Raw genomic sequence first — 24,182 nt, forward strand, 5'->3', positions numbered from 1 at the left:
GGAGCTATGCTCAGCCCTGGTCTTGGGCTTTAGGCCTTAGGTTGTCAGAATTGCAGTCCTGGCACTTCAAAGAGCAAATCAATTGCTCCTGCCGTGTACCCTAGCTCCAGCCTGTGTTTTGTCAGCAGCATATGGCAAGGATGAGCTATTACATGCACCCAGCTTCTTCTCCGCTGCCTTGCAGAGCTGGGCATGTCATCAGTCTGAGTTCTCATCTGCAGATGAAGGCATGCTGCCTCTCAGTGCTTTGACTAAGGAAATTCCCTATTTTCAAGGCAGATCCTTGTCTTCCTTTAACCTTCCATCAACTACTGTGGTGCTTACTGGGTGCTGGAGCGTTTCTTGATTTGGGCTCGGTTAGGGTTTAGCATTTATGCTGAGCAAATATGAACTGACCACTTGCTTTGATGGAAACCGCATGATGCTCTGTGAGGCTCTTTCTAACCCATGCAAAAGGGCTTTGAGCTTTGGGATTTTATTCAAATTTAAGGTGAGCACAGCCAGGTGGAGACTGAGGTTCTCAGGGTCCTGAAGAGCTTGGAAACCACACGGGAGCACTATACACCACAGGACAGTAACTCCAGCCAAAGCGTGGTGGGCTGAGTGCCAAGCAAGTTCACATAATGCTCTCTCTTGGAAGTCTTTCTGGCTCCCTGGCATGCATACAATTTGCATGTGACAGAGTTCAAAGACACATGGTGGCTGGTATCAATGAATCCCACGTGCAGAAAGAAGTTGGACTTTGTGGCCTTCTTTGTAATTACTGTTTTGTCCATTGTGAATATGCTGGACTAGTAGGTAGGAATTGGGTGGTTAAGTTTTCATGTCATTTTCTGAGCCCTCTTCATTGATGTGCAGTTTAAGTCAGTATGAATCCCATGGTTCCTTGATCATAAATGTGGCAGAAAGTTAGTTGCCCTGACACCAAATTGTCAAATGCTGTTCATTCTATCACACTTGTAAGATACAATCATTTGGTCATAAGCATAGTGAGTTCACTTCTCAGAAATAGGCAACTGATCATCTTTTCTTACTTATTCTGTGCTCCCTGTGCTCTTCAGGATTTAGTAATTCCTGATTCCCCAAGTCAGATGCCCCAGGCAGAACACCTGTCTATACAAATATCTAGTTTGTCCCCAGCCTGTGGAAGCACAGGTGCATTAGGGTCTGTACTCCCCTTGTCTGGCCTCTCTGGGGTAGATCCTTTCCTATCGATGCTCTATCCCAGGTCCCTGTAAGGGCTGTTTTGCAGTGCACTGACAGCCTTCCCTTCTTCACCAGTGATCTTTGGCTCCAGCCCTTCCTGTGAGAGCTGCAGGAAGGGTTTGGTTGCAGTGAGGGAGCCACGTCCTCCTCTGGGACCTATATTCCAGCACCGCTGCTGACACTTAGAGCTTGAGATTTAAAATCTGGCTCTGATTTTTACTTCTTTGTCCCTCATTAGCTCTGTTCTCCTGTGGTGCAGTGTGCATAGGAAGCCAGGTAGCATTCAGAGACACGGCCATTACTAGAAAGCCCTGAAAATATTCTTTTGACGCTCACTTGCAGATGACAGGAACCCTGGGAACGTAAACCCACTTATTTTCCGCCCCATGGAAGAGGGAGTCAACATAAATTTCCCCAGCACCATACATTCGATCGCCCAGTTCCTAAACGCCACGCGGGAAACCCAGGACCCCAGAATGTACACCCAGCTGGTGGCCACTTTGGCCTTTACCGCCGAAAAAGCCAAGTTTGCCACTGGAAATGAGCGGCAAGAGTGGATGGACCTGTTCATTGACACCTTCAAAATGGTGCACAGCGAGATTGTTGGGGACCCAGAAACCGTGCTAGGGCTTTGCTGATATCTCTGTTCTAGATCACGTAAAGTGGGTGGAAGCAGAGGTTGAGCGGGTTGGAGAATTGTTTGGCGCTGCAATCGTCTTTCCTTGAGTGCCTGTTTGGCAGAGGGGCCAGGTACATTGGCAGAAGCTTTTAGTTTAGGAGAAACACAGGCAGTGAAACAGCTTGGCTGGGCGCAGCCGGGGATGTGACAAAAGGGGCAGACCTCTCCGGCTTGGCTGGGTGGCGAGCATGGCAGCTTTCTCCAGAGATGCTCTTGCTTTGCCTGCTGCTTTTCTGCAGGGAAGCTGCCAGGCCCTGGCAGGATGGCAGCACTGCCTTGGTCTCTGAGCCAGCCATGCTGCTGTCCTTTATCTTCCTGCTCCTGCCGTGCTCTGGCAGCCTGGTGCATCCCAGTCTTCAGCTGCACGTGAGTGGGAGGCTCCACCACAGAGACTGTGGCACATGTGGCTGCCGGCCAGAGCCAGCCCCTTGTTGGCAGTGAACCCAGTGATGCACTTTTCCTACTCTTTCCTACATTTGTCTTTGCTGACTGCTTCTGAAGCATCTTCTGTGTCCTCTTGCTGGCCTACTGTGAGGGCTCTCTTCAGGTCCTGCAAACCAGTTGTGTGGCAAGACTGGCAAAGCAAAGCACATCTCTTCTCGCTGCAGTCAGTGTTCCTGTACAAGCACTCAGTAGGCAGTTAGGGTTACTGAAGGGGAAGAGCAAGGAGTACAAAAGGGGAGCATCCCTGGCTTTGCATCAAGAAGCAAAACCTGAGGAGTGCTTCTGTCAGAAGCTGTATAAGCTGTGTGTGCCTTTTACTCTGCTTGTACACTTGTGTTTCCTTTGTCTTAATTAGCTATGTGTATGTATTCATATCTAGGAGACAGAGATTATATAGGACCAGGAAGTCCTAAGCAAAAATCCATGACTGCACAAACCTCTGTGACACATTGCATAAGCTATTTAAAAGCAAGTATTTAAACTTGATGTAGTCCATGAAATCCATACCCAGTGCTAGTTTGGTTCAGAGAGAGTACAGACCCACCACTAGTGCTGGGGATAGATTCACTTTGATGAGGAGTGATATTTCCATGAGCTTGGCTACCACTGGTTTTCACAAAAAGTCAGGTAGATGACTGCCATTTGTGTCTCCGGAATATTTACTGACCTCTAAACCTGTAAGGAGAAAACAGAGCATTTTGCATGCCCATGCAAACACAGAAGTGTTTACTGCCAGCAAGTGGATCTTGCAGTCTCTCTAACTGACATGGTATTATTGCAATAAAGTATACTGAGCAAACGTCATATTTAATGGGCAGAATGGAGATGTACAGTCTTTAAAAATGTGGTTGGGCTATAATGAACTCTGCTGCAAGGTGTGTAAAGGGGAGCCAGTTGCCGTACTGTAGCCAAGCTCAGAAACAAGCACTGGAACAAGGAACTTGCCCACTTTGAACATTTTACAGTGTTTTATTTCAGCTCCATTTCAACATCTGGGGCTTGCCAATGCACGTTAGAAGTTTTCCAGTGACAGACACACAGGAGAGATGTTTATGTTGTTCAGCACATGAACAAGCCTGGCACGCTGCACCAAAAAGAAAAAAAAAAAAAAAAGCTTCCAGCATTTCAGCACTTCTTGCTCCCAGTCTGTGCAATGCCAGGGAGTTCAGAGATCTCCACTGCTGGGATATAATAGAGGGAAAAGGATTCAGAGAGCTTTAACTGGTGTGCTAGGAGTTTTAGGTGAAAGTCTAGTATCCACCTGTGCTTGAGTCCATATGCTAATTTGTGGTCGTAATCCACGTATTCCAGATAGTCTGTGCAAAGCCACACTCCCTACTGTTTTGATTTTTACCCTAAAATTAGGATGTGACAGCCTGCTGAGTCTGAATGACTGAATTCAGGGTAGTTAATTAAACTGCTCCAGCCATCATGCTAGAGGGAAAACCCCAAGGAAACACTGATTTGAAAAGAACATCTCAAGGCTGGGACATCTTGCGGAGCAAGACTGGGATTCAGCAGGATTTCAGAAAAGCAGATTTAGACCTCACCACAGTGGTTGTTTCATTTCCTCGGAAATATTTCCTAGCAAAGTAGGACAAAAAATCTGAGAGAATGTCTTTGCCTCAGCAGTGTTTTGAGACAGAGGCATGTGGGTGCAGTGGTGGTTTGCTAACATAATCCTGGCTAATCCTCTGACAAAACCAGTTAGATGTCATCGCAGCTGCAGTTCCTTCAGTGAGGGGGCAAAGCTGTTGCACAGAGAGGACAGGTCAGAGACTGGGGAGAGCTCAGGGGAAGGCCAATCCCCACCTCTCTGGGGACACAGAGGGACTGTGAAAGGGGGAAGCCCTGCGGGAGGCTGGGAGACCATTTGCCTCCTCACTGCCTCCCACTTCAGCTGTGAACACTGTGAAGTGCTAGAGGAAGTAAAAGCTCCCCAGGTCTTAGGTGAAGCAGGAACATTATGTGAACAGGTGCGGTTACTTTGCACATGCACGTAATTACTGATGTCAGGAAAATTGACATTATTTCTGCAGTTCTGCTTTTTGTGCCACTTCTGTTAGGCAGCCTCAGCTGTTTCCTCGCACTCGGTATACAGTACGGTGAGCTGCAGGCATCCGTGCCTTGCTGTGAGATGCATTAGAAGGACCAGTGCTCCAATTAAAAGCACAATGTGAAGATTTTAGTTGGGCTAATCTGCGGTGGTGCTTCCAAGAGCTTATCTCACAGGACCATATACAGCTAAGGACAAGAATCTTGTTCCTTGCTGCAGGAAAGGGAACTCTGGTCCATGCTGCCCAGACGTGGGAACCGAAGCGTGGTACTGAACAGGGCAAACCCAAGGTTTTGCTGTCACTGTACTGCCCTGCTCATCTATGTTACATCCTCCTGGGATAACTCATATGTGAAGGCATGTGATCACACAGTCCAAAGGCAGGCCTTTCCAGCTGTGAGGAGCATGGGGAGTTTTTCTGGGGAACACTCCTGCAGTAGACACTGGCAGAGGGCTGCCTGGAGAGCCAGCCGCGTGTTAGGGGGCTGTGGGCAGCCTCGTCTAGTGGGGGGTGTCCCTGCCCATGGCAGGGGGCTGGAACCAGGTGGTGCTGTGATTCTGTTGGCCTCACCGAAGCTCCACAGAGGGACTCTTATGTCTGCTTAACTAGGAGCTACTAATGATTACCTTAGGTCATTTTGGAGTGTGAGGGGGCAGTTTGTGCTTGTAATCACAACATGACTATGTGTAGACAAACACCAGGGGAGACAGACTGGTAGCACTTCTCTGACTCAATATGCAGCCCTTTCTTCCACCTACTCACTTCCACCAGCTTTTCAGACCCCTGCCCAGATTTCAGACTGTGGTTGAAGGGGGCATGCCTTTCCACCTTTCCCTTTTGTGACTGCACAGAGCAGGGGAGCACTTGGAGTTCACTGGTGCAGGCGCTGCCAAGGCAGAATTTCCTTGTGGCAGCAGCACCTGCATGCTGGGAACTGCAGCACCTATGTACCTATAGACAACATTTCTCAAAGAAGGTTGGCCAGAGGTGAGTACAGAACTTTATTGCTTTAAAGGAATGAAGTATTGCAGTTGAATTTGGAAATGTGCTATTAAAAAAGCTCACGGGGAAAAACAGAATCACGAAGAGGTTGCTTTCTCCTTCAGTCAGAATTGACATTGCAGAGGCCTGTCGTTTGCAGTAAGTCAGTGTACAGCAAGCACCATTCAAGACACACCATTATTATAGGTATATTTTACAGTGTGGGCTAAGAAATACAAGTCTGCAAGGTCAGAGAAAATGAAACAAAAGCAACCATGGACTTTAGCAATGTCCAGCGAGTTTGATTAAACTACAAGTACCTGTATCTGGTGTTGATGTTTTATTATGGAAAGAAGTGGTGTCAAATAGTCTGCGAGTTCAACAATATGCACAGAGTGTCAGCTACGCTGGGAGCACAGTCCCCTGTTGCTGAATTCATTGCACACTGTCTAGTCCCAAGAGCACATGTATCTATTTTGCTTAAAGTACAGTTTTGCTGTTTGCCAAGTGTTGACTACACATGTATATATATACACACGTCATACTTTCATACTAAACAGTGATTCATCTGTTGTTCACCTCATACAAGGAGTTACAAAACACTTTGGTTCAGCATTCCACCGTGCTGAATGCAGCCCCAGGTATAACAGCACTCAGCACTGAGGAAGCGCTTTGTCAATTTGGATTTGTTCACTATATGGAAATTCAACCTAACGTGATGTTCCTATTGTGGAAGTTGCCCCTCGATACCAGAAATGGATGTTCAGGCTGGAGTTGCTCCAGAATCACCTGGTCCTTGCCAGTCATGCAACACAACATGACATCTGCTCCAGTACCTTTTTGAGAGTCAGTCTCAGTCTGCGCCGCAGAATTGCTCTACAGTGCAATATGGCTTTTGCCCTGCTGCCACCATGGAGGAATACCTCAGGAGGTGGACAGCCACAGCACATACATCTCAAACCAGTATTGATGTTACAATTGTATTCCTGACTAGGGTTTTCAGTAGAGAAGGAACTCAGAAGAATTATTACACCAGAATGGAAGAAAATCCACCAAAGCAAAAGTGGAGGTCTTTCTCGAAGAAGCAGTGCATGCAGATGAACGTCAAATGCGTTACACATAACCACTGCAAAGTGACAAAAGAATGGCTCATAACTAGCACCTGACTCCACATATTACAGTTTTCTTCCACTTTTTTTTCTGAGTTCACTCACTGCATATATTCATATGCCTACATGCCTTGCTTTGTGGACAGGTGCTGTTCTGAGTGGCTGAAGGACAATGTTGCACTGTGTTTCATTTAAATATTGGTCTTTGTTATTTATTACAAAAGCTGCTTTACAATGTGCAAGTGCACCAGCAGGGATAGAGCCCTGTTTTCCAACCATATGACCCAACCTTTATGTAAACTCTTCAGGAATTGGTAATTACTGACTAAACTAATTTGGGTGAAAGGTATGAAATCAGCTTTATCCCTACAAATTTTTGTGTGAAAACTAACTCTGAAAGTAAGCCGCTCTCTAGAAATTACTGAGATGTAAGACAAGCACTGTGTGCTGTTGATCTGCATATAGACCCCTTATATATAAAAGCTGGGCACTTTTTAAGAAGGTGGCTGTAATTCTAGAGCTGAAATGCACAAAATGCTCAAACCTGTCTAATGCTTGGATGCTTCTGGAGGTCTATCCTAGGTGCTAGAATTAATATTCATTCCTCATGCCCAGGAACTGAGGGAATCAAAAGCAAAGGCCCAACATTACCAGCCACAAAGATGGGCTTTGGCATCATCGTGGGGCTTGTCCTTCTTTGGAAAAGACTGGAGCCCAAGCTGCATGAGGCAAGCCCTAGCCTTATTCTGTAGGCTTTCTCATGCTCCCAACTTTTGTTTTTTTCTTTCTCCTGCAGAGCTTGCAGTGGCCCAGTGTACACAGCGCCCCGTTGACATTGTCTTCTTGCTTGATGGCTCTGAAAGAATCGGGGAGCAGAATTTCCACAGGGCCCACAACTTTGTGGAGGAGGTTGCCCGACAGCTCACACTGGCCAGGAGCAACAACGACAACATGAATGCCCGGATTGCACTGCTGCAGTACGGCAGTGAGGGAGAGCAGAACGTGGTCTTCCCGCTGACCTACAACCTGACAGAAATCTCCAATGCCCTGGCACAGATCAAGTATCTGGACTCATCCTCCAACATTGGGTCAGCCATCATACACGCCATCAACAACATTGTGCTCAGCCCAGGAAACGGGCAGCGAGTTGCCCGGCGCAATGCTGAGCTCTCCTTTGTCTTCATCACTGATGGCATCACAGGAAGCAAGAACCTCGAGGAGGCCATCAACTCCATGAAGAAGCAAGATGTCATGCCCACGGTAGTGGCTCTTGGGAGTGACGTAGACATGGATGTCCTGCTGAAGCTTGGCCTTGGGGACCGGGCAGCCATCTTCCGGGAGAAGGACTATGACAGCCTCTCCCAACCCAGCTTCTTTGACAGGTTCATTAGGTGGATATGTTAATTGAATAGAGTGCACATGTCCTCCTCTCACCAGTATACACACCCCAGATATTACCTGTTTTATTTTCTTCTCTCTGTATGGTTGCTAGCAACTCTGAGCTGGCCTAGAACAGTGTGTATGCAGCTGCCCTCTGGGTCCTCCTTTCTGGCCAAAATTCAGACCTCTCTTTTGATTTTCATGATGAAGTCACATATCTTACATTTATGGTGCTAATTAAAACCAAGATCTAAGCAGAATACAGAGCCATATGATGTATGTCTGTAAAGCTTTACACACACCAAGCTATGCCTTGTGTATGAACTGTTATCCTTGGAGGGCTTATCAGAGAAGCAAGAAACCTTTCCAGTTTAGTAGGACAAATGATCATCTCTAGTGTCCAAAAACTCCCAATCTCCCTGAGCGTCCTTTGAGGAGCTTTATGATTGTGCCATCACCCATTCTTTAGCAAGCCCTTTTCCCAATTATATCATCCTCTTTGTTCTCTTGGGATTTCTGCCCCTGAGAGGACTGAGCAAGTTTCTGACACATCCCGTGCTGCTTGAAGTGGTCAGTGACTTGTTTTCCTTTTGCATGTCCCTTGGTTGGTTGCTCCGTTTTCCCCGGCAGCAGTGGGCTGTTTAAAGGTTTTGCTGCCTTCAACAGCTGTCTGCAGGTGCTCCTTTTGGTGCTCTATCAATCCTAAATTTCACACGTCAGCTTAAAGACCTTCATTCTCCTTCACTTCTTTCAGCCATTCCAACTTTCACCAGAACCTGTTCATTTATTACAGCACCCAATATACTGGCTGAGAGGGGCAGCATGCCTCCCAGCAAGTCACAAAATACTGTGCAGCGCATGGAGCTGCCTTCATGTCATCCCAGAGTGCTCAAAGCAACTATGGTGCCTTCTTCCCACCAGTATCTCCTGAACAATACCCAGATTTGAACTTGAATTGTGCTGCCTGCAAAAATAAACAAATAAACTCTTTTCACCCTATTCTGAAAAAGCCTCTTTATTCTGTAGTTTATCTCGTCTCTTTTTTGTTGTTGTTGTTGTTGTTATTGCTGTTTGTTTCTAATGAGCAGCTGAGTCTCCTCTCGGTGTTAAGCTGGTAAGTCAGGATAAGTTTGTCTTCATTTCCTTGAAAATGCTGGAGCACAAGGCCAGGGGCCCATGCAGCACAGGGCACTGCTGAGGTTCCGAAGGACCACAGGAGGCTTATGGACCCCTCCAGTCCTCCTCACTGCCCAGCACCTCCAGTTCCCTCACAGACCTGTTCCGCTGCCCCAACCCCAGACATCCACAGTGCCCATTGAGACCCCGATCTCCCAGCAATGCCTTCACCCCTCCCCTGGTTCATGTTCCCTTGGCGCAGGGCTGCTGGTCAGGCGTGTTAAGGGAGGTGAAGAGCAACAAGAGCACAGCCACCTCCTCCAGCTGCTCTGGCCCAGGGATGGCACGACGGGCCGGGGTGCCCTTTCACAGCCTGGCTCTGGGAGCTGGAACGGGGGTTCACTCACCACATACAGGTCTCACCAGCAGCAGGCATTTAATCATCACAGCTCACATAAACACAGTACAGAGAGTGCAAATACATAGACAGAGTTAGAAAAATGATTTAATGAGCAAAAGATACAAGAAGAAAGGACAAACTGTGGTGATCAGGCAAAGGGCTTAGCCGGACAAGCATGCTGACCGGCCCCATTTTACACACAACCAACCCTTTTATACCCTTTTCTACCTGTCCCCCCTCTTTGATGCTCCTGTTCCCCAGGCCCCCTGCACACCTCCATGGGCTTGCAGAGCTCTGCATTTTCTGCACCCTCCCAGTCTGGGGCCACTCGGTTCACAATCTTACCAGCTGCAAGGTTCAGCCTTCCTGCAAGTGGCCCCCGTAGTTCATTAGCTCACCAATTAGTGGGACTGGGAGGTTTGCTTATTGTGTTTGCCTCCCACTTTAGCAGTCCTCCATCAGATTATTCTGCTGGAATAAACATTCCTAAATTTCCATATGTTCTCATAAATTAGTGTAACTGACCAGAGTTGGTTCCTATCACTTCCTCTCTTTCTTACTACCCCATGTTGCCTTGGAATGGGGCCCTTGACCAGATACGCTTTAAAGAGCATATACTCTCCTTCTACTCCCTTCTCCCTTACGAGGAGAGCAGGACCACAGTGAGAGAGGAGCCGTTCTGGGAAGGACACGCAGCTGCAGCAGTGAAACCTGACCTCCCCAGCGCACACGCACACACTAGCATGAAGGTACAACCCATGCTGCTCAGCAAGGGAGAAGTTACGGTATTCTCCAGCTAGCCCTTCTGCTACAGCTGGAGAAGCTCACGCAAAAATTCAAGGAGTTCTGTAAGCAGTGGGATCCACTTAAGCAGCTGGCATCATGTCAGAGGGATAAACAACCACGGACTGCCAACCAGCACGTGAAATTCCTTGTGCTGTTACCCACAGTCTTGGGGATGGCTCTCAGTGTGGGATGACAGCCCCTTCTCACTAAAGACAGGCCAGAGCTGCTGCTTGTCCTCTTACAGTGATTCCAGGTCAAACAATTTACAAACTAAAAGCGAGAAAATCACTCGACAGGCAAAATGCAGACCACAGAGATGGCAGAAAGGGGCAGAACAACAAGCAGGTGGATCCTGTGGGACATTTGTCTTCATATGCTGTCTCCTCCAGGGCTTCACCACCATGCAGTTGGAACATGTCGTCTTCAGTCAGAATCAGAACTGCTCGAGCTGCTCGAGCTGCTTGAGTGCTGGAGAAGGAACAGATGAAACCGGTTCAGGATAGCACAGAAACAACCCTCTTCCACACCACTTCCGACAGCTGCAGGCATGAGGCCTGGGGACTTGTCCAGGGACATTTTGGCTCCACGAATCCCTCCCAGCGCAGTGTGCCCACCACCTACAGCTGCTGCTGGGAAAGAGATGAGTGCCTGTTCCCAGGGCCCAGCTGGGTCATGGTTGAGCTGGAAGCAGCCACAATGCACACCCATGGTGGCTGCAGACTCACCTCACCCCAGGTGAGGGCCTTTGCACGCCACCAAAAGGTGTGCCCTCAGGTGTGCACACAGGCTGAGCTGAAAGCCAGTAATTACCAGCATCAATGCCAGGGGCTGTGGCCATGCAGAGGGTGGTGACCTGCAGCATCATGGCCTCAGACAGCAAACATCTGCCAAGCTACCTTGGCATCAAGATGAAATGGCTACTAATAAAATGATGACGAGGTTTATTGCAGTGTTGTTACGTGACACATTTTTGAGCTAGGCACTGTTATATTTCTGCCATGGTGCTTGGCAAATGTAATTATGGGCACATTGTGGGAGGGCTGTTTTTTTTATTATTATTTCTCAAGGCTGTTCAGGCCAATTAAACAAACTCCGGAAGGGTTCTGGTCTCTGCCAGCAAGGGCAAATGTCCAGGCAAATCACCTTGCAAGCAATCAAATAACAAAAGGAGCTGAGGGTTTGCATTGTTTGGGAATTGCATCTACTTTGGATGGTGGAACTGGGGTTTTGTTCTGCAGCCTGTTCACTCAGGCCTGTCTGGATAGCACCCATCCCTAGGAGATCATTTACTGCAGCATCTCCACCCAGCACAGACACAGAGCTTCTTACTACCCTAAGAATTTCTTTCCCTTTTTTTTTTTTTTTTTTTTTCTTTTCTTCTGGCTGGGGAGGATTTTTGAAAGGGAGCTGTGCTGGTCCTCTGATGTGGGACACTGAGCAGACATGGTTCACGTGGTTTGGGCAAGCAGAAGGAAGATGCGAGATTTAACACACTGCATGGTGCACCCTGAGCTGTGGCAATCCACTGTTTTGAGTGGCTTTAAGGAACTTCACAGATAAGGTTTCTAAAGACCCATTTGAAATGACTCATGCTTGCCTATTTATAAAACAAAAGGGAGTCTACAATTAAAAAACAAAACCAAAACAAAACAAAAAGCCATTGGCAGCCCATGAGCTCATTCCAGCTGCAGTGAGGCAGAGGGGAACATGCAAGGGGTGCAGGGGACCACGAGAGAGAGCTGGGGCAGCTGCAGCCACCACACCCTTACCTTGCCACCGTGGTGCTTGTGGGACTTGGAGTGCTTCTTCTTGTGCTTCTTATGGTGTTTCTGATGGCAGCCAGGGTGGACTGGTGGGCACCCGGGCATCCCTGGTGGGGGATGCCCGTGGTGGTGGTGGCCCGGTGGGTGGTGGCCTGGCGGGTGGTGGCCTGGCGGGTGGTGGCCAGGTGGTGGGGGGCCACAGGGACCTGGGTGTCCTGGTTGACAGGCCCCAGGGGCGCTGGGTGGCACTACCGGGTAGCCAGGGCAGGGCCCAGCTGGATTGCAGGGCCCTGGGTACGGGTATGTCGGAGGGGCAGGCGGGCAGGTTTGCACCTGTGGAGGTGGTGGTCCTACGAGGAAGAGGGGGACTATGAGTGAGCAGAGCCAGGCCCTCCATGGAAAGGCAACGTAGGGAGCTGGTGTACCTGTGCACCCTAAGGACCCCACCTTGTCTACCCCCTCTTCTCAAATGATGCCCCACTCCCCTTTGATGCACAGGTAGTCCTTTAGGGTGCCCGTGGTGGCTGCACTGAGCCCCTCCCCAAGCCCCAGTGACTGTACAGCACCTAGGGGCAGCCAGCCCCAGCCCCATGGCCACTCACCTTGGTTGGGGTTCCACATCCTTCACTGGCTCTGAGCTGCAAGGGAAGGACAGGCACCGTCAGCACTCCCCAGCAGTACGCGGCCACGGTACGGGGCTTCCCCTGGGGCCACCCTGCATGGGCCATCAGCCGGTGTGCAACTCATGTGCCCTGGGCAGAGAGACAACACCTGTCCCACTTTAGGACCCCAGACATCCTGTCCTCTCCAGGGATCCTGAGGGCGGCTGCCACCACCACCACCACCACCCCCAGCATATGATTTCCAGCATTAGTAGAAAAAATGTACCAACTCCAGCCCAACACAAACCCCACCGTGTGTCCTGGAGCAAGCCAAGCCCATGCACTCAGCAGGAGCATAAGGGGTTGGGGACACCGTGTCCTGGCCCAGCACCAGCTCTGGTGCCCCCCAGTGCATCCCAGCCCCGCCAGTGGGGACTGCCTCTGCTCACCCGCCGTGCAGAACAGACCCTCTGTAAGTACCACAGCCCCGACAGCTGTCCTCAACGTGGCTCTCCCGAGGTAGCAGGGCCAGCCCTCGGGCACCCCTTAAATACGGGGCCCTGCCCAGCGGGGGAGGGTGCGGCAGGCAGGGGCGACACTGGAGAGCAGCGAAACCCGCAGTCACCATGGGCACGGGGAGACGTCAGCGCGCCGCTCCCACCCAGCACAAAGGTCCTGCGGGGCTGGAGAAAACACGGGACGGAGGGTGGTGGCGTCAGGTGATGGGGTGAGTCAGGTGTCCCTGCCTTGAACCCTGGCGCAGTGCCCCCCCAGCACAGGTGATGTGCCCAGGGGCCAGTGTGGGGCTCACGTCCCCACAGGAGCTGCTGCAGGGCAGGGGGCTCGGGGCCCTGCTGATGACCCCCTGTGTCACAGCTGGGAAAAGGGGGCTGGGGGTGGCAGGGCCCTGCAAACAGGTTGAGCTCAGGGTGCTGTGACAGTGTGAGGGCAGAAGTGACATCTGCCACTAGACCCAGCGACAGAAACATGCATGGGGCTGACAGAGACTGGGCACCCCCATGCTCAGCCCTTCCTCTCCGGGGAGCTATGCAGAGGGGGCAGAGCTCCCCAGTGCCACCCAGTGCCATGCCCCCGTCTCCTTGCCGCCTCCCAGTGCTGCCCCGTGCTTGGCAGCGCTCCCCTCCCTGCAAGTGAGCAATGCAACAGGCTTGTCACGCACCGCCAAGGCGCTGCACTGCAAGGAACACAGCCCCGGTGCCCAGCCCTGCCCCAGCCCCACGGCAGGAGGGTGCCTCAGGGTTATTCTGGGCACAGAGACACGCAGGCAGGTGAGGGCCCACCCACACACAGGCATCGCCACCCCTGCAGCACCACAGGGTCCCACCTTCGGTCAAAGAAGGTCCAGCACAGGCAGGGGACATAACACTGGGACCTGTCTGAGCGGAGCATCTCCCCTGGGGCGGGTGCCGAAGGAGCCCAGTCAGGAATGAGTGTGTTTCCCAGCTGTATTTGTGTATCCCCCATGCACCTCCCGGCCCAGCCCTGAGTGCCTCTCAGGCCACCCGCTTCTCCAGCAGCGCCAGCACAAGTGCCAAGCCTTGCTTTGCCTCCTCCAGCAGCCCGGAGACCTTCTGTGACATCTGCAGGGGAGGGAGAAGATGGATCATTTCCAGACAGAAGGACCGACAAAGCCTCCACCATCCACCCTATGCATCTTCTCCAAGCTCTGGAATGTCTCAGTCCCTACCCTGCCACAGAGGTGTCCTTGTGCCCACAGCCTCCACAGCCCCTCCACAAGGGGTCCCGGGGGCCACATCTCCCACTCTGTCCAACCTCATCCCCACCTCCAGGGCAGGTGCACACTTTCAGCCCATGCTTACCGCAAGCTTGAACTTCTCATCTGTTATGTCTTTGAGATTGATCATGACATTGAAATAGGCTCCAAACACAGCAGCTTCCAACATTTTGGCTCCCACCTATGAAAAGAGGCTTCTGGAAAGCTCTCCTGCTGAACCAGCAGCACTTCATGGTCTGGCAGCAGGGCAGACCCTCACGTTACAGTTTGTCTCCGGATCTCTGCTCCCATGACAGCTGCCCTGGCCTGCCATGGGAAGCAGCACCTTCCCACCTGGCATGTTCAGGACTTGGCTTTGATGTGGGAAACATTTCACGACCTTGCCACAGATGTGAAAACTCAGGCAAGGGCTGGTGGAGATCAGCTTTCCTGAAAGGCTCAGAAGCTGCCAGAAAGTGAATAGGTAAAAAGCAGTGGCCACTTTGGGAAGCAATGCTGGCTAGATGTGTCCCCTGCACAGGTCAGACTGTGGTGGAAAATCTGGTGTGGACAAGCAGTGAGCTAGGCAGCTTCTGAAGCCCCAGCCAGGATAGCGGGCAAACCCTGCAGCCACAGAAGGTCCTAAGCATGGGACTGTACCTGGATGTCGGATTTGCAGGCCAGGTTGCAATGGTGTGCCAGCTCCTTCAGTGGGGGCCAGAGCATGTTCACCTTCTCTGCCAGGGTGCAGGGCACTTTCACAGCTGTCTTCAGGCCCTGCTGCATGGCAGCCCCACGCCTGGGATAGGGGATAGCCCTAGGTGAGCACTGGGACAAACCCAGGCTAGCCCTGCTCATGCAAAAGCTGGTGTGCAAGCTTGTGTGCAAGCTCCCACCACCACCGCAAGCCCTCATTAGTCTGACTCACCTTTCCCTCTCTTCAGGGGTGTTTTTTGGCAGCTTCATAGCTTCCTGCACGCAAGGAAAAGAATGTTTGGTGGACTGGGGTGCTCTGAGATCCTGTGTGTCTTCCACCAGGGGCCACAGCGGAACCATTAGCTCCCTTACTTGTGCTCAGGCTCCCTTCCCAGGTGATGCCCCTTCCCCCAGTCCTGCTCCAAAGGGCACCAGGGTGCAGTGCTGCTGGCCCCTTCCCAGAGGGTAAGCCCCCTCTTGCCCAAGGCAGGGCTGCTGTTGGTGAGACCTCACCATGTAGCTGCTGAAGGCTTGGGAGTCGGCGTCCACCATCGCCACTAGCTCATCCATGGCCTGGTGGAAGGGAGGGATCAGCCTCCTCATGATGGGATCCAGCTCCTCAAACTGCCGCTTCCCGTAGCTCATCAGCCCCACCATGCAGCCCAGGGCTGCTCCCTGTGAGGGCACAGTGCTGAGTTCTCCAGCAGGGTGCAGCCCCTGCCACTACCACTGCACCAGCTCTCCTCACCAAGGAGCCCCCCAGGTGCCTGGAGAAGCGCCCAGGAGGGCAGGGAGGGACCCCCTCGGGGAGGGACCCCCTGTGGGCAGGGCATGTACCAGAGCGGCCGCAGCTGCGGCCACCGAGCCTCCTCCTGGCGCTGCCGACCTCCCGCCGACTGCTCGCACGAAGGCTCCCAGCGGCTTTGCCACCAGCCCCTTGTCGTCCTCTCCTGCCTGCACCAGGTACCTGTGGCACACCATGGGTCAGACCACCCCTGTGCTGGCAGCCACCACCACCCAATCCCTCCTCATCCCTCTCCACTGGGTTTTCATCTACCCCTTGGCCCACGGGTGATTGGGAAGGGGGACAGCACTTTGCTGGGAGTCCCAGAAAATCAGCAGGAGGGGAAGAAGAGAAGGAGCCAGGTAGCCTCCTGGTGATGCCAGGGGTTGCTCTGCATGAGAGGAGCATCTCACTGCAAACAGCATTTGATGGGATAGAAATGTGCCCAGATGCTGGCTTGGGCTCTGAAGCCATATCCCAGGGCAAGGGGACAAGGACTTATAAGTGCATGCCCTGATTTCCAGGTGGATTTCACTTTCCCAAATTTTAGTGCAAGAGGCAGGCAGCAGGATCCCCCTGCCTGGGCAGAGATGAGGACAGTGAGGAGCAGCAGGAAGGGCCCCTACTCGATGATGCGCTCCCGGGGGTTGAATGGAGACAGGGAGTCCAGGCCCAGCCGGCTGACCACCTGCAAGGAGCAGCACCCCCGCGTCAGCCCCAACTGGCTCCGTGCGCCCCGCCAGCACAACCTGCTGCATCCTCACACCCTGCTTTTAATTAACCTTGGGTGGTCTGGCCCTGGGAAAGGGCTGCAGGGGCAACCACCCGAGGTGAGGGAAGCTGGTGTCACCAGCACCTCCTATCCCAAAGGTGGGGGTGGTGTGCGGCTGCCCACGGGTGACTGGAAACTGCACTGATAAATAATTAGCTCACTCTTATCTAGCACATTCCTGATAGGGTGGCAAAGTCCCTCCCCACTCCCTTCCCTCCTGGAGCTGAAAAGCAGAGCCTGCCTCCTTGTTTCCAGCTTACACTGGTGCTGGGACAGTGCCCTTGAGCTGTGGGGGGGTGTCCTTTCCCGCACAGCCTCTGTGCAGGCAGGCTGGGCAGCTGCTGCCTGTAATTTGTCCTCATCGGATGGGGTCTCTGTTCCCCTGAGCATCTCAGCATCCTCAGGACTGTAAACCAGTTTGTTCCAGTTGCTGTCCCCTCACAGCTTTCTAGGCACCATCCCTCAAGCCAAGTGTTACAGGTCATCCAACATGCCTGTGGCTTGTCTTGGTCCCAAGTCCCTGCTCAGTGGCATTTTTGGAATCTGGGGGGTCTTACTTGTGATCCCACCCTTGTCGCAGGATTGGGAAGACCCACTTTACCAGCTTGATCTTGTGTTCCTCCTCCAGGATGAAGAGTTTTTCCTTCTTGATGTAAAACTCAGCTGTGTCTAGCATGGCCTTCTTTGGGACAAGCCCTACCAGCTGGGACCCCACCACAGGGAGATTCAATGCCTGCAAAGGACATCAGAAACATGAGTGCCCCCAGAGCCACCTTTCCTGCCTCCACTGCCACCCCAGCCTGGTGGTTCCTATCCCTCCCCAGGACCCGGGGGGCTCATGGAAAGCCTTCAATGTTGATCCTGCCTTGTGGAGATAAGCCAGAAGCTGAAGTTAGCAACAAGTTGCTGAGCTTTTGGAGTTTACATGTGATTCAGGTCTCTGCCCAGCTTGGATGAGCTGAGTATAAGAGAAAGCAGAGTCCAGCTGTGGGCTGGGGCTGAGCACTTGGAGGGAGATGAGCTCTGCAGGTTTCCCGTTGAATCAAGCATCGTGCACTACCCACCTCTGCGTCACGGCAGACCTCCTCGTAGACGGTGTGGAGTGGCGTAGTCTCAAAGTCCAGCAGGTTTGTGGAAACCTGGGCTATGTTCTCCTCCTCCAAATACCAGCCGATGCCCTGCACCTTCTTCAAGCGTCCAGCCTGTGGAGAACCGCTGTGGTCAAAGCACAGCGATGGCAGCCCAGCCCAGGAGAAGCGGGATAAGCGAGCAGCACAAGGGTACCTGGCTGGAGCCGCGACCCTGCTCGCGGATGTTGAGGGCGATGCGGTGCGCCAGCTCCTTGGTGCACAGCAGGTTTATGTTGTACGCAATGAGGAAGGTCCGGGCTCCTGTCACTGTGGCCCCCCACCGGGGGACAAAGGTTGGGGGCCCAAAATCAGGAGCCCACTCGGGTTTTGTGAGCTGGGGAGGGAGGAGAGCACGTGGGTGCTGGTGGGCAGCATGAGCTGCCCTCCTGGAGGTGGCTCCTCTCTTCCTGCCTGGTGTCTGCCATCAGCACCCCAGTGCCCATCAGCACCCAACGCAGTTCATCAGCTCCTCTCATCTGGCCAAAATGCTCATGTGAAGGGAGGAAAATCCAAATATAAAAAGGCAACATTTATCTTTCTTTTTGCAACTGTTTCACTTCAAATCTTTCTCCTATTTCTTTTCTCAGAAAAGCTTCCAAAGGCATAAAGCAGAATTGTCTCACCTGTTGCCAGAGGAGATACTTCATTAAGGTCCTCCAGCATGTTCTGGCTCCTCGTGTCACAGAGAGGACAAAGTGAATTCCTAAAGTGAATTCCCTCACCTCCCATGCTTCAGCCCCAGCTGTCTCACTGGGGTCTCTCTAGCCCATGGACTTTTCTGTCACGCTGGGGTGCACCTCATACCCAGGTGTGTGAACAAAGCAGAGGCGGTGCCCGTGCCCTGCTGCCTGTGCTCTAGACTCACACACCTCAGCTGGTGCAAGCAATCGCCCGAGAAAGGAGGTTCCCAACCCCCCGGCACCAAGGTTTGGCTGGAGCACGGCCCCCTTCTCCCTTCCCACAAAGCCAGGCTCACCTTCTCAGGGAGTGCCTCGTACTCCCCAGCACGGATGGCAGGTAGGGTTCTCCTGCTCTCCTCTCGGGCTGCCTCTCCATACAGGTACACTGCAAGGCAGGGTGGTGGTGAACAAGTTGTCTAAAAGGGTCTGTCTTTGCCTACTGGGGGGCGTGCCCCCTTCTGCCCGTGGTGAAGCTTTTGTAAAAGAAGTGCTGGGAGTATGCAGGGGGACAGGGGCCCAGCTGGGCTGCCCAGCTCTCACTCACCAGGCACCCCCAGCTCTTCCGACAAGCGCTGCCCGAAGACGTGAGCACAAGCAACGCACTCCTCCATGCTGACATTCATCACTGGCACAAAGGGGCAGACGTCCAGGGCCCCCATGCGAGGATGTTCACCTGGGGCCGGGGCAGAAATCAGGACTGGAGCCCAGAAGAGCAAGCAGACAAGGAAGGATGAGGGCCCTTTCCCTGCTGCTTCTGCAGACTGAGCACTGTCACGGCAAGGAAAGTGGAGTTTGCAGCAGTAATGCCTACTCCAGCCTAGGGACAGGACAGATGCAGCCCCTCTGGATCGGGAGGATGAGGAAGAGCTCTGTGTGGTCTCACCAGCATCCACCCTACAGTGCTGGAAACACACTGTGCTTGCCCTCTGGCAGCATTCTGGTGCCTGCTCTTATTTCCAGCTGAGGCAAGGGCTTTGCCCAGGCTGTGTGCAGAGGGTTGCTCACCCGTGTGCTGACTCATGTCAATGAGCTGCCCGGCCACGCGGGCTGCGCTCAGCGCCCCTTCAACGACAGCTTCGGGGGTCCCCACGAAGGTGTAGACGGTACGGTTGGTGGAGGCGCCAGCGTCCACATCCAGCAGCACGCAGCCAGGTGTCCGGGAGATGGCCTGTCCCAGTGCCTCAATCACCTGCCAAAGGGGACAAAGTGGCTGGGCTGGCGAGACTCCCACTGCAGCCCCAGCAGCTGTAAAAGGTGAGGGAGGATGCCTTTTCTCAGGTGTCTCCACCCTGCTCCCACCGGTGCAGGGGATGCACCTATCATCAGGCTCATCAGGAAGGAGGTGAGGATACAGGACCTAGGGGCATGAGCATCCAGATCCGAGCCAGAGGATCTGGGACTCTGAGACAGCCCCCAGGTAGCCCCAAACCCTGGGAGAGCTGCCCAGCTGCTGCATCGCAAGTTGCTGTTCCTGAGGACACTGTTCCCTGCAAGCCTCAAAACAGATTTGGCTCCACAAAGCCTGTTCCCCAGGGGAAGCAGCAGTTTTTCAGCAATTTTAGGTTTGCTGACCTGCACCCCCAGCAGGGGCAAAGTGCAGCCTGAAGCAGGTGCCCAGCACAGGCAACAGTGACCTGGCCGGCGTTTTTGGAAAAACAGCTGGAAGCAAGGTTTCTCAGTGAGGCTCTGCCAGACCACCCAGACCTGCAGGCAACAGCAGGGAGGGCACCAAGCCCCCACTTCTTGACAAGGTGCAAAATGGGAGCAGGCACTGTGTGGGGGCATTTTCAGCATTAGCCATCAGAGAAAGGTGCACAGCACTGACTGCACAGGCCCTCTGATGGTCCTAGTCAGGCCCAAGTAAGCACCTTTTGGTGCTTTCAATCCTCTGAAATGCTGCAGATTGTCCCTTGTGATCTCTGTTTCACACAGGTTTGTTCTAGCTCCCAGGGAAGAAGGTGAACTTTCTCACTGAGCTGAATTTAGTATGATTTCAGCTGGCCCAGAAATAATGGAAAAGTACTGGAGAAGTACAGGAGTACTGGAAAACTATAAGCCAGGCTGCAAATCACAGGGCAAAACCCACTGCAGGACGTATGGGAGCCCAGCTGCCCACCACCCACCACTGCCCACCCCTCAACCCTCACCTCCTTATTGCACCCCTCCGAGAAGTTGGGGACGCACTCCACCATCTTGGCCATGGTCCTTGAGTCTGCCTGAACCCCGTGGCCCCAGGCTCGGCTCCTCAAGTTGCGTGGGTTTTTCTGGCTGTTCCAGTCCTGCTGGGAAGCAGCAGCGTTCCCAGCACCCAGCCGGTTGCCTCTGCCCAGCACCAGGGTTTCTCATTAACTGCATTGATCTGCAGCCAGCAGACAGAAAGGGTATTGGATCAACAGCACGGGGGGGCTTGGACTGAAGTGCCCTTGTGGGGCTTGAGCAGCACTTCCTCAGCAACCTCCAACAGAAATTACTCATCAGTGCCCACTAATGACTAATGACAAGGTGGCACAACATGAAGAAATGCAGAAGTTCCCTGCTCCACCCATCCCCAGTACGCTCCTGTGGCTGCCCCACAGGACTGCCTGGGGTACAGCCAGACCAGCAGCAGGCCAGTAGCACCTGCAGGCCTGAGACCAGAAGGGATGGGGACATGGAGAACAGGAGCACAAGGGCACAAACTGGACAAACAGAACCCAGCACTGGTGGGGAGCTGCTGCTCCCATGGTGAACCAGTGTGGACCCCCAGCCACAAGCTGATGGTAATATCTGTCACTGTGAGCAGGATACAAACCTGCACAGGGAAACCCTGTTGGATTTCGAGCCCACCTCTTCACCCGTCAGCCCTGATCTGTGCTGCAGCCACCCTCAGCCCACTGTGTATTAGAAAGAACATCATTGCTGTGCGGCTGATGGAGCACTGGGGCAGATGCCTTCAGGGGTTGTGGAATCTCCCTCTTTGGAAATCCTCAAAAGGAGTTGGGACATGGGCCTGGGCAACCAAATGCAGGTGTCCCTGCTGTGTGTGGTCTGTGGCAGGGGCAAAAGGCAGCACAAGGTGCTCCCAGCAGTGCGGAGGAGGTGTGGGGCAGCGAGAGTGGGGGTGCAAAGAGGTGCTGCACCCCGGCTCGTTGGTCTAGGGGTATGATTCTCGCTTTGGGTGCGAGAGGTCCCGGGTTCAACTCCCGGACGAGCCCCATCTTTTTGGGCTCCCTGTCCTGGAGAGTGTGTGTGGGAGCTCAGATTGCGTTGGGGAGCAGGGCCAGGACAGTGGCCGTTGTGAGGGGGAGAGCGTTTGATTTTGGGGTGGGTGTGTGTCCACGTGGAGGAGGGCTGTGGAGAGCACGGTGAGCAGGAACGGGGAAGTGTGTTGTGCGCAAGGTGTGATTTGTGAGGAAGGTGTGTTGTGGAAGAGCAGGGGGAGGTGTGTTGAGCTGTTGGTGAACTGTGTGGGCTGAGGAGGAGGCGGCTGGAGGAAGGTTTTGTTAAAAGCAGAGCCCCCCTGGCAAGGCCCCCCCCCCCCATGGCAGTGGGGATGTAGCTCAGCGGTAGAGCGCTTGCTTTGCATGCAGGAGGCCCTGGGTTCAAGCCCCAGCATCTCCATGCTTTTCCTCCCCAGGGCAGGGCAGGGCAGCCGTTGGGGGGTGCAGGGCTGGCACAGGAGGTCCCTCCGAGGCCCTGGGAAGCTGCGGGAAGGAAGTTCCTGGCCCAGCCTGTGCGTGGCAGCAGCAGTGGGGCAAAGTGAGCAAAGTGAGGTGCCCCAGCAGCCTCGGGAGCTGTGGGGCACGAGGGCAGAGGGTGCAGAGGGCTCCAACACCATGGCTCGTTGGTCTAGGGGTATGATTCTCGCTTCGGGTGCGAGAGGTCCCGGGTTCAACTCCCGGACGAGCCCCCCTTTTGGGCAGCGCATCCAACGTGCTCCCTGCAGGGGGCAGACGCAGGGGGGCTGGCTCTGGGCCCTTGTCCCCCCGGGCACCGCTGCAGGAGCAGGGGCGGCCCTGGCAGCCCCCAGCAGCCTGCAAGCGGCACCCCATGCTGGGGCCAGAGGCTTTGTCGGGCAGCACAGCCAGCTTTGGGCAGGCTCAGACGCTGCCACCGGAGCGGGCAGCGCCCGTGTGCTGCTGCTGCCAGGGCCACGGCCCCCTCAGGGCTGCTGGCCAGGGGATGTAGCTCAGTGGGAGAGCGCTTGCTTCGCATGTAAGAGGCCCTGGGTTCAAGCCCCAGCATCTCCAGCCTTTTCCTCCCTCCCAGCCCACACATGGCAAAATGCCTGGAGAGTGGAGGCCCACAAGGAACTCCTCTTCCTTCTGCCCTCTGCAGGGCATCCCCAGAGCCCCTCTCCCCCTGCTTGCGGTTTCTGCTCCTTGCTCCCCAATGGCTGCGGCGCTCGCCTTGCCCAGCTCCTGGCTCTGCCGCAGGTAGAGCTGCCCCACGGGGACGTGGTGTCCGTGGGGCCCCGCTCTGCTGTCCCTGTCCCAGCGGAGCCCTGGCTGCGCCCTGTCCCTTTTGTCCCCGTGGCACAGGGCAGCACGGGTCTGCGGTGCGGGGTGTGGAGGGAAGCAGCAGGGGGCTGTGCGCGAGGTGTCGGGGCTGTGGGGCAGCAGGGCCCCATCTGTGCTGTGTCCCACCAGGATCTGTTTGCGGGCCAGCAGTGCCCAAAAGGGGGGCTCGTCCGGGAGTTGAACCCGGGACCTCTCGCACCCTAAGCGAGAATCATACCCCTAGACCAACGAGCCGGGGTGTGCAGCTGCCCACACCCCCCCACCCTGTGCCGACCCTTGCAGTGCTGGGGCAGCGCCGCCACTGGCCCCTGCTGGCCTCAGGCCCTGCCACCACCATCCCGGTGCAGAGCGGGCCCAGGGCTGGCGCTGCCGGTGCCCCAGCCTCTGCACGGACCTTGACCCACGACGAATGGGGGCCGTGGGGGCACCAGGGGCTGCCTGGGGATGCCCCTCAGGGACCAAGGTGGCACGGGCACGGGGCACACGTAGCCCCAGCTGGCCCAGCCGGGGGCTGTGATGGCCGAGGGGTGAAGGCGTTGGACTCGAAATCCAATAGGGTTTCCCTGCGCAGGTTCGAATCCTGCTCACAGCGACAGCTTTTAGCCCTGCTCTGGGGCTGCAGGGGGCATGCTGAGGCCACACAGGGCTCTTGGCTTCCCAGGGCAGCCCCCTCCCTGTGCTGGGCCTGGCAGGCTGTGTGCTCTTTGGGGCCGAGGGGTGCCAGGGGTTATGCTGGGGGCCAGCTGCACGCCTCGGCTCGTTGGTCCAGGGGGTATAGTTCTTCTTAGGGTGCGACAGCTTCTGGGTTCAACTGCCAGATGAGTCCCTCTTTTGGGCACCGTTGGCCTGCAAACAGCCCTTGTCCACGGCACGGATGGGGCCCTGCTGTCCCACAGCCCCTGACACCTGCCCTCCACACCTCGCTGCCTCCTGCCAGCAGCCACCTTCCCACTTCAGCGCTCTATTCTGGGCTGTGGCTTGGCCATAAAAAAAGCATGGAGATGCTGGGGCTTGAACCCAGGGCCTCCTGCATGCAAAGCAAGCGCTCTCCCGCTGAGCTACATCCCCCACATGGAGGGGCTTTGCCTGGGGGGTCCCTGCTGGCACCCGCAGACCAGCTGCCCCCATGGATGCTGCACATGGGGCACTTTGTGGCTGTGCCCACTTCTGTGCATTGGCCACACAGCCCAGGCACACCAAAGGGCCCCCGTGCGCCAGGCTCTGATGGGGACAAAAGGGACCACCACACACCCCACTATGTCTGCAGCACAGCCTGGCGACGCAAGGCAGGCAACAACCTGACTCATTTGTCTAGGGGCACGAGTCTGCCTCCACATGTGCCAGCTTCCACTTCCCCTACCTG

General features: G+C 54.3%; 2 protein-coding genes and 7 non-coding genes across 10 annotated transcripts in view; 6 read left to right on the forward strand and 3 right to left on the reverse strand.

The window, feature by feature from the left end:
• The window catches only part of COL6A2 (collagen type VI alpha 2 chain), a 29,369-nt gene extending 20,514 nt beyond the window's left edge, over nucleotides 1-8,855 (forward strand). The window contains exon 28 of one of the 2 annotated variants that reach the window (XM_035570383.2): nucleotides 7,273-8,855. In XM_035570383.2, the coding sequence (XP_035426276.1) occupies nucleotides 7,273-7,880 (608 nt within the window). In that variant the 3' untranslated portion in view covers nucleotides 7,881-8,855. Of the gene's footprint in view, nucleotides 1-1,548; nucleotides 3,421-7,272 lie in introns of those variants that run through there. The other variant, XM_035570390.2, reaches the window with a different exon arrangement.
• A 5,182-nt stretch (nucleotides 8,856-14,037) lies between these two features.
• Nucleotides 14,038-20,521, reverse strand: FTCD (formimidoyltransferase cyclodeaminase). Its single transcript, XM_035570402.1, has 14 exons — nucleotides 20,468-20,521; nucleotides 19,326-19,509; nucleotides 18,865-18,993; nucleotides 18,617-18,705; nucleotides 17,795-17,974; nucleotides 17,575-17,712; nucleotides 17,112-17,243; nucleotides 16,365-16,426; nucleotides 15,792-15,921; nucleotides 15,468-15,629; nucleotides 15,187-15,230; nucleotides 14,919-15,057; nucleotides 14,365-14,460; nucleotides 14,038-14,124 (listed from the first exon to the last, which is right to left on the reverse strand). The coding sequence occupies exons 1-14, from the start codon at nucleotides 20,519-20,521 to the stop codon at nucleotides 14,038-14,040; spliced, it is 1,626 nt and encodes a 541-aa protein (XP_035426295.1).
• A 921-nt stretch (nucleotides 20,522-21,442) lies between these two features.
• On the forward strand, nucleotides 21,443-21,514 carry TRNAP-UGG (transfer RNA proline (anticodon UGG)). Its single transcript has one exon. It is a non-coding gene; the product is annotated as a tRNA-Pro (tRNA).
• Nucleotides 21,515-21,848: 334 nt separating this feature from the next.
• On the forward strand, nucleotides 21,849-21,920 carry TRNAA-UGC (transfer RNA alanine (anticodon UGC)). Its single transcript has one exon. It is a non-coding gene; the product is annotated as a tRNA-Ala (tRNA).
• Nucleotides 21,921-22,137: 217 nt separating this feature from the next.
• On the forward strand, nucleotides 22,138-22,209 carry TRNAP-CGG (transfer RNA proline (anticodon CGG)). The gene has a single exon. It is a non-coding gene; the product is annotated as a tRNA-Pro (tRNA).
• Nucleotides 22,210-22,477: 268 nt separating this feature from the next.
• Nucleotides 22,478-22,549, forward strand: TRNAA-CGC (transfer RNA alanine (anticodon CGC)). The gene has a single exon. It is a non-coding gene; the product is annotated as a tRNA-Ala (tRNA).
• A 432-nt stretch (nucleotides 22,550-22,981) lies between these two features.
• On the reverse strand, nucleotides 22,982-23,053 carry TRNAP-AGG (transfer RNA proline (anticodon AGG)). Its single transcript has one exon. It is a non-coding gene; the product is annotated as a tRNA-Pro (tRNA).
• A 276-nt stretch (nucleotides 23,054-23,329) lies between these two features.
• TRNAS-CGA (transfer RNA serine (anticodon CGA)) lies at nucleotides 23,330-23,411 on the forward strand. Its single transcript has one exon. It is a non-coding gene; the product is annotated as a tRNA-Ser (tRNA).
• A 404-nt stretch (nucleotides 23,412-23,815) lies between these two features.
• TRNAA-UGC (transfer RNA alanine (anticodon UGC)) lies at nucleotides 23,816-23,887 on the reverse strand. Its single transcript has one exon. It is a non-coding gene; the product is annotated as a tRNA-Ala (tRNA).
• Between the last annotated feature and the right edge of the window lie 295 nt (nucleotides 23,888-24,182).

Source organism: Cygnus atratus, chromosome 6 (assembly GCF_013377495.2).
Source record: "Cygnus atratus isolate AKBS03 ecotype Queensland, Australia chromosome 6, CAtr_DNAZoo_HiC_assembly, whole genome shotgun sequence".
Lineage (NCBI taxonomy): Eukaryota > Metazoa > Chordata > Aves > Anseriformes > Anatidae > Cygnus > Cygnus atratus.

Coding starts and splice junctions, on each gene's coding strand:
- FTCD (XM_035570402.1), bottom strand. CDS start 20,521: ATGGCCAAGATGGTGGAGTGCGTCCCCAACTTCTCGGAGGGGTGCAAT. Junction 17,713..17,794: donor AGGGTCGCGGCTCCAGCCAG/GTACCCTTGTGC, acceptor GGTTCTCCACAG/GCTGGACGCTTGAAGAAGGT. Junction 15,922..16,364: donor CCCCGGGAGCGCATCATCGA/GTAGGGGCCCTT, acceptor GGTGTGCCACAG/GTACCTGGTGCAGGCAGGAG.